The sequence below is a fragment of the Dendrobium catenatum genome, unplaced genomic scaffold, assembly GCF_001605985.2.
Source record: "Dendrobium catenatum unplaced genomic scaffold, ASM160598v2 fragScaff_scaffold_133, whole genome shotgun sequence".
NCBI lineage: Eukaryota > Viridiplantae > Streptophyta > Magnoliopsida > Asparagales > Orchidaceae > Dendrobium > Dendrobium catenatum.
Window position 1 is genome coordinate 5,909,791 of NW_021318595.1, and position 8,471 is coordinate 5,918,261.

General features: G+C 37.9%; 1 protein-coding gene across 1 annotated transcript; it reads right to left on the reverse strand.

The window, feature by feature from the left end:
* Positions 1 to 1,237: 1,237 nt before the first annotated feature.
* On the reverse strand, positions 1,238 to 3,327 carry LOC110107233. Its single transcript, XM_028699118.1, has 8 exons — positions 3,207 to 3,327; positions 3,047 to 3,108; positions 2,903 to 2,964; positions 2,022 to 2,819; positions 1,854 to 1,920; positions 1,695 to 1,778; positions 1,510 to 1,608; positions 1,238 to 1,375 (listed from the first exon to the last, which is right to left on the reverse strand). The coding sequence occupies exons 1-8, from the start codon at positions 3,325 to 3,327 to the stop codon at positions 1,238 to 1,240; spliced, it is 1,431 nt and encodes a 476-aa protein (XP_028554951.1).
* Positions 3,328 to 8,471: the final 5,144 nt, after the last annotated feature.

Here is an 8,471-nt window from a genome sequence, read left to right on the forward strand (position 1 = left end):
CCAAAACCACAATGCTACTAATTGAATATTAGCCTTTTGTTAATTGAAAAGTACCCTAAACCCTAAACAACCAAAAGCCACCACAATTCTTATAGCTAAACAGAATCCATACAATTCAAGAAACAGATTCAAATATGCTACTGCTTGCCATAGAAAAATATATTATCTTTTTTTCTACAAATAATTAGTAGCATACATTTTCTCTCCTTCACCCCTCCTTATATGGAGTAATTATTCCGTCAGATTACCGAATGCATCCGAAAATTAATAACAAAACGCCACGTCACTAAAGTGCTCGGTACCATGCTCGGTACAGCACTCGGTACCGCGCTCGATACACTTGGTATGCTCGGTATTTTCACCGGATGTAATAATTTTTCCCTTATATGAAGGAGGTATTGGTTCTAATCATATGTAGGATATAAGTAATCATTTGGGATCACTTTTTATTTGCTTTTGTTTAGAGATAAAAAATATATTTGATATCCTATTTTGTATAAGATAGTGATGATATTAGGAGTGACAGAAGCGTGGGGCTGGAAAAATGAAAGCACCTAAAAGGCTATTTTTAAAATAAATTGATTTATTTTCAAAGATGTAAATAGAAATTGCTGAAAATATAGGCCAAACATATTAAAACAAAAAACAAAAATAAAAAATGTGATCCCAAATAACCCATAAGTTAGAACAAAAGAATAATATATTTGTTAATATTTTATTGCACATGTACTTGATACACTATAACATTAATTTTTCTGAAGCAAAGCAGCCGTGAAGCCGTCCCAAACGCACCCTAAATTTCATGAAACAGCTGTGTCATACCTCCTAATGCAACTCTTTGGTACATGAATTCTGTGAAACTTTGGCTCCTTAGGAACGGTTGCAGGTTTTCTGCCTTGCATGTAACCAGCACTTCTTTGAGTAGTTCTTTCAGGCAACTTAGTCGAACCTTCTTCTTTACCTTTGAACATTCGAGAAATGGATTCCCCCTTCGCTTTCGTTGCACTGCATTGAGAAATAATAGAAATTGATCAAAATTACAAGTTTTCCTATAATCCTATGGAACAACAAACAACAATCAACATTCCCCTTCATTCATTCTATTGAAATGATTTGATATTTGATAAAGAACCTTGTAATCCTCAGTAGCTGCTTCGGTGATGTTTTGAAATTCTTGCTATGTGATCCCTGTATTGTCTTCTCTTTTTTACCATGGAGCTGCACCTATCATAAATTATTAATCATTAAAAACAACCAAAAAACCAGCTTTAACGAAAATTCCTGTAATTTGATTTACCTTGCGAGTCTGTATAGTTTTGGCAAGCTTGGCTTCTGGGAATCTGATCAACTTGGCTTGAGAATGTGTCTCTTGTATCTAAAAATTAAACAATATAAAAGAATTCAGGAGATTAGATGATGTGAAATGGATAATAATACTGAAATCATAGCTTAAGCCAGCTGAAACCAATGTGCCTATATATTAAACAAAAATTAAGAAAAAGCTAACACCTGAATCCCATCTAGATGCTTGAGTAGTGATGCACGTTCTTTCTTGGATTCAACTTGGAGCCTTCTTTCTAAATTTGCCTCTTTAAGAATTCCCCTTTCCTGAAAAAGAGGATGCAAACATCACGCTTTATACATTGCCATGTAGTAGTTAGTATAGAACGTTCGTATTAATCAGTTTTACTCACACCAGTTCTTAATCTGAAAGGTTTGGGGTTTGTTGTCCTCTTGAGCTTTACTACCTGGAATGTTTTGTTTTGAACTTTAGCTTCCTGAACAGTAGGAACATGGAAGAATAAAAAATGTGAAGAACGCTGAGATTTTTAAACAATCAAATTTAGATTTACCTGAGGATTTGAGTTCTCAAACTGGAAGCTCTTTGCCTCAGAAGTTGCTGCATTTGGGTGTATATTTCTGACATGAATCATGATTAAAAAGGTGAATATAAGTATAAGGAGAATGAAAAAAAAAAAAAAGAATCATAGCAGGCTTTATTTTGAAGTTTAGGGTAGTACTTATTTTCAAAAGTGCACAAATTGTTCTCCTTATCATCATCGTTCGTATCATTACAAGCAGTTTTAATCTCACTGCCTACTCCACTGGAAACGTTCAGATCTATATATTGTGCTTCATCTTTACAAGGCTTGACTGTTACTTCAGCATCGATCTGATCAATTTTAGAGTCCATAATAGCATGATACTCTTTACCAATTGGATTTACCAAATTAGTATTCTTCTCTTCGACATGGTCTGAACCATTACTTCTTCCACGAATCTGAACATCTCTCAGCTCGTTGTGTTCAGCTTCTTTAAGGATGCTGTGGTCTTTATTCTTTGAACCAAGTGCGCTGGACTTTCTTGATGAAATAGAAGATCCCTTGCATTTATTTGATTTCACTGCACAAGAACAATTGGTCATACCCTTTCTCCCATGACCTAAATTAATCTTCTTCTTCATGTCAGAACAAATATCTGAAATTGGAGATTTGCTTGATCCAGTTCCCTTCTTTGGAGTGTGGGAGAAGAGAGCCTTGACTAAATTTCTATCCTTCGACACCAACAGATTATCAGATGCCTTCAGATATTTGGCCTGTGATTTGTTGTTGCCTGTTGTTGTTTGTTCCTCCTTCTCACTTGTCAATGTATGCACTTTTGCTTTCTTCTGAATCGGAGTCTCTCTCAAGCTAGCTATTGGATGTTGCTTTAGCTTGGCCACAGTGCTTTTTTCTGAGATTGAATTCATGTTCCTCATTCTTGAAATTCCATTCTTGATTGATTTAGCTGGGGCGGATTGTGGGCACTTCGTGTTTGTTCTGTGGTTTATGCCAATTTAGAACAAAACAAAAAGTAAAAAGGTTTTTGGAACAACGACTGTCTCAAATACTCAAGAGCATACCTTGAACCTTGCTTGTTCAATGCTCTCTGAAACCTTAGATTTGGGCTTCTTGCTGCCATAACCTATGTAACTTGTAAACTGATTAGTACAAGGTGTGATGTCAGGATATAGCAATAGGAGGAAATTCATTAATGGGTTACAAACCCGGAGCATGAAATTTCTTTTAAGCTCGGCAGGATCTACTTCTTCATGATTCTGGTCACAACCTGGATTAATGACCATGAAAAAAAAAACAATTTGGTAAGAACTCAAATTTAATCAGAATTTATGAACTCAAATAGCAGGGAAATGTAAGAGGACACACCGATTCGAGCACAGAACCAAGACTTCTGATCCGGGCGAGAGCGGTCAGGGATGGTGAAATCGACGAACTTTGGAGCGTCGATCCTCTCATAGAACTCTTCTTCTTCCTCTGCTACTGCCATTGCTACGGTCCAAACCTATCTTTGAGAGACCAATGCGAGGGAAAGAAGGGTCGGAGATAAGAGAAGTGGGGAAATGGAGCTGGATATGAGGACTCTTTGTCTGGAAGAACTTACAATAAAGATTAAATTTTGTCGGTTTTAAAACATTTTTAGGAGCCGTTGTGCTTCGGTGTCTGAAACTAGCCGTTGGAAGTTGGAACGGCGCCTGGAGGTTTTAAAATGGCATGTTGTTGTAAATCTACAAGTCCAATAGAAGCATTCGGGCGGGTCAGTTCGTGACTGGCCCGAATTTTAACGGGCCTAATACCCAACTTGAGCTTCTGTCGGTAGACCCCAAAGCTTTTTTTTTTTTCTCTTTCTTTCTTTTTTACAGTAGCTCTGTTACGCAACGGCCATATACATGCCGATAACACTTGCATGAATTCTAACAATTTGGGAAGAAAAGTTGCACAGCTGAATAATTGCATTTATGCCACTGCAAATGGTTTGATAATATAAAAAATAATATTGTGATTGCAAGGAATAAAAATTGGTGCCATCGAAGCATGAATCCATTGTAATGCAGAGGAGGGTTGATGGATTAGGGCTCTCAACATTTGACACGACTCAAAAATCTGATTCAATTCTGATCCGAAAAAAATTCAAGGTTAGGGATCTAGGGTCAACCTGTTTGTCAAATGGACCAGGTTCGAGTTTACAAATCAATCCGTTTCAAAATCATGTCAGGTTCGGGTTGACCAAGAAACCCAACAATGATCGAAAATTCAAGTTGTACACGAAATCGGAAATCCCAATTCGATTCCCGCCCGCACTCGCAACTCTTGGGTCAACTCAGCTTGAAGGCTCGCCATCCACCTCTCCCTAGGCCGCTAGCCGACAATCCGACATGTTGACAAGTAGTCCAGCCATCCCGCCGACGACATTCTCCTTTCTCCAGCTTCAACGAGATGACGACATTCCATCTTATCCAGTGCTGCGACTTCGACGAGAGTCACGAGACAAGTCGCGTTCCACCCATTCGCGTGCTTCTTCTGCCATAACCCATTTCGTGACGAGTCAGGTCAACTCGAAAACCAAATGGCTTGAGCCCGGGTTGAATTTTATGACTCATTTGCTGGTTCGAGTCGTATCAAATAACGTCGGGTCAGTTCCAAATTCGACCCACAACCCGATTTTGACACCTCTATACTGGATCATACAAAAAAAAAAAATATTTTATAAACATGGATTTTAATTTAAAGCACTTAAAATTGAATCCATAGCAATTAAAAAAAAATATTAAATTTGTGCTTGATTTTACTCAAAATAATTAAACTAAAGGGCAAACAAAATCTGAAACACCGCAAAATTCTTAAATAAGATTCAATCCATTGCATCATATCCATCGATATTAAACAAAGCACTAAAATATATTAAATCAGACGTATTAAAGCGAATAAACCCCAATAAAAAGTTGGCCCAAGAAGATAATAACCAAAATTTGGGATGTTACTGATTATTTAAGGTATAATCTTTAAGTGAATTAGCATTTTTGACGAAGAAAAGTTTTTTTTATTATTATTATTAAGAATAACGAAGAGAAATTAAGCAAATTGTAAGTAAGGCTTGATTTGGTTGGACGTAATTAGTATAGTTTCCATTTTTTTTGGGACATTTAGGCCAATTAAGGCAAACTCACACACACAACGCATACACATAGACTCGAACCTTGGACCTCTTAGTTGGAAGCCTAAGCTCTCAACCAATAGGCCAAAGAGAGTTGTGTTAGTATAGTTTCCATTCTGAAACCTGAAAAAAGATGTCGGTTGTTGTTTGGATGAATATCTTTTACAAAACTGTATTTTTCAAACCTCCATTATCGTACCAATTTGCAAAGCTTTTTATTTTGGGACTTTTACATGCATAACACTTAAAACTTCTCTATTTACGTATCTAACACCTAAACCTTACTATTTACCTTTCTACAAGGTAAAAATCTTATCCCTGATCAAATATAACACTATGTTTCTCTCCCGTCAAAATCAAACCCCGTAAGGGCATCTCCAACCGAACGCTAAACGAGTGTATGGAGTCCTTCCGTCGCTCCAACCGAACGCGAAAATTTCCACTATTTAATCGCAGGTGAACAGTACGACGCCAATTTGGGCGTCGCACTGTTCACTCACGCCATTTTTTGCTCTCAACCGGAAAAACGCGCGAAAGGGATAGCGATCGTTACCTTCTCAAAAACATCTAAAATGGCGTTCGATTGGAGCATCACCGCGCCATTTTGAAGTTCTGCGTTACTTTGCCATGAAAAATGAAGTTTTCGGTTGGAGATGTCTTAAGTTGTATTTCTGAGATGTTTGCTACGCTATCGTCTCATCCTTGCTCGGCCTCGAAATCCCCTCCGCCGTGACCTCCGGCGAAATCACTTCATTGATCCTGCAGCGACCTGAACCAGCCGGTTGAAACCTCCTACTCTATATCATGCGCATCATCTCAGATTCAAAACTAATCAAATCGACCGAATTGAAATCGCTCCACAGGCTCCAAAAATGACTTTGGAAACGAGTATCCGGTGATTGAAGTTGTGTTGCGGCGTCTCTTGCTTTCTGAAGGCGGCCAATTTCAGTCTCTTCGCCCAGCGAAAGCTGGACCTGGGGCCGCCGGTTGGGGAGTGCTCGCGCTCGATGTAGAGGTCGAGACCGGAATCCCTGCCCTCTTCCACGATTTCGATGAAGTTTTTGAAGAAAGCCATGTCGTGAAAGCTAGCGACGAATAAGAAGGTTTTGTATCTAGGTTTGTTGTTACGAGCGGCTTGTAATCAATTAAAAAGGGTGCTGGAGCTGGCTTTTGCCTGCTTGTGGTTGCTTCATACATTTGATGTTCTTCCTAGATGGCTTTTGGCGGCTTCTGCCTCTATTTCAATTTGATGGCTGCTTCCTTATTTATTTACAATCAAACTTATTGATAATAATTTTCTTGACCAATTCAACCCATACACATGTTCAATGGTCTTCGGAAGTATTCCAACAAGAGAACTGTAATTGATTAAACGAAATGTAGATTGAGCTGGAGCTTCACACGAAATGTCGATCGTGTCGAAGAAGACGAAGGGGTTTCAAATGTAAAAAAGGGAAGGGAAATTTACATTCATACCACTATATTTCTAATCATTTACATATTTAACACCTCAAAGTTTAATATTACTCTTATACCACCCAAAACTCATACTTGACATCACTTATACCACTCCGTTTCTATGGGACCTCACGACGTATATCTTCCCGCCGAATTTCCTCATTCGCGGGAATACCTTGCTCACCTACAGTCGGAATACCTACCAACATCTGGTCGCTGCTAGCGTCTCTGGGCGGTTAAGCTCGCTGCTCGCGATCAGACCGCCGAACGGGAACTCTGGACATGGCTACAGTTGCAGGAAGCTGGACGAGGCAAGTTGAAGAAATGAAAAGAATGATTAGAAGCTGAGACACAGAGATAATGCATCCAAAACTTGATCCTTTTGGCAAGTTAACAGCAACTCCATCAGGTTGTAAGCATTTGCTCCAAAAGTTGAAGTTTCGCGCTACCAGTGCTAATACATCCAAAACTTGATCCTTTTGGCAAGTTGACAGCAACTCCATCAGCTCAAGCAACCAAAAAGAAAACAAAAAAACCAGCCAACAGATTGTAGATACCAGCCACCACTTAAAGAACAAGAAACAGCTCAAAGAAACAACTCAAGGAAACAGATTCATTTGGAAAAAAATGAAGAAAACGCATCAGAAGTCACCTTCCTCCCCCCCTGCGATTTCTGATTTCCTGTTCAAGCCCTAACTTCCTTCAAGCCGCCCGCGATACAGTAGGGAGAAGAAACGGTCATGAAGTCTAGGCAGACGGCGTGGTAAAAATGAGGTAAATAAAGGATTTGGGTGGTATAAGAGTAATATTAAACTTTAAGGTGTTAGATATGTAAATGGTTAGAAATATAGTGGTATGCATGTAAATTTCCCTAGAATATATTCGCACAAGCTGGAGAAGATGATTCATGCGTGAAATAAAGCTTTCGGGGTTTCATTTTGACGCAAGAGAAATGAGGTGCTATATTTGATTAGTGATAGGGCTTTTAGATGGTATAAGGGTAAATATTAAAGTTTTGGTGTTGGATAAGTAAATGGACAAGTTTTATGTATGTAAAAAACCCCTTTTATTTTTGCTTTTCCATTGATAAAAGGCATTTTTGGAACCAAAGTTTCTCGCCAAAACTCCTGCTACCGAACGAGGCCTAAAAAGCCATTTAAGATTGGTAATTAAAACTCATCAAAGTGATCCAAATATATTACCATTCTAAAAGATTAGGGATTCATGAAAGTTCCACAAATCATTTTACCCTTGGTATTGAAACCTATGATGTGATATATTATATCATATATAAAAGATATTTGTCGTCAAAGCTAATGAGATTAACATATAAGATTTTTAAATATGAATTAAAATTTCTTTCACAGATACTATTAATTTTCCCTCATCCAATTTATTTAGAAAGGATTTTCTCAAGTTCGAAAGGTTGTCTAAATCCCATAAAAAAACCTAACAACTACGCTAATTCACAAAAATGTAGAGATAAAATTGATGCCTAAGCAAGGAATTTTTATTGCGTCCTCCCACATGACGTAGAGATACGTCCTCCCACCGCCAAAAAACTCGATTTTTGCTCGGTATTACTAGGTATTATTTGATAATAACGAGGAATATCATCATGTGAAGTCCAATACCGAGTTATAACTAGGTATTTTTTTATACTGCTCGGTATTGCTCGATATAACTCGGTATTGGTCTTCACATGATGATATTCCTCGTTATTGTTTGGTATTGCTCGGTATTTGCTCGGTATTTCTCGTTTTTTAGCGCGAATTTAGCTCTGGGAGGACGTATCTCTACGTCAGGTGAGAGGACGCAATAAAAATTCCTAAGCAAGAACTATATTGTAACAAAATATACTTTCCAACTTTGCCCCACAATAATATTTATATTATATATTGCAATCCTTGAGACATGCATTGTAGCTTTGGAAATATCAGCTCAGACTTTATTTAGGATTATTTTTTTCTTGATTTCTAAAATAATATTTTAGTATAATTCTTTTTTAAATTTGAATTTTT

Bases quoted from the DNA above. Each gene is read 5' to 3' on its own strand.
- LOC110107233 (XM_028699118.1), bottom strand. From the start codon at position 3,327: ATGGCAGTAGCAGAGGAAGAAGAAGAGTTCTATGAGAGGATCGACGCT. The intron at 1,921-2,021 runs GTACTACCCTAA...GATTCATGTCAG, and splicing joins TTGTGCACTTTTGAAAATAA to AAATATACACCCAAATGCAG. The intron at 1,779-1,853 runs GTAAATCTAAAT...CCTACTGTTCAG, and splicing joins TTGAGAACTCAAATCCTCAG to GAAGCTAAAGTTCAAAACAA.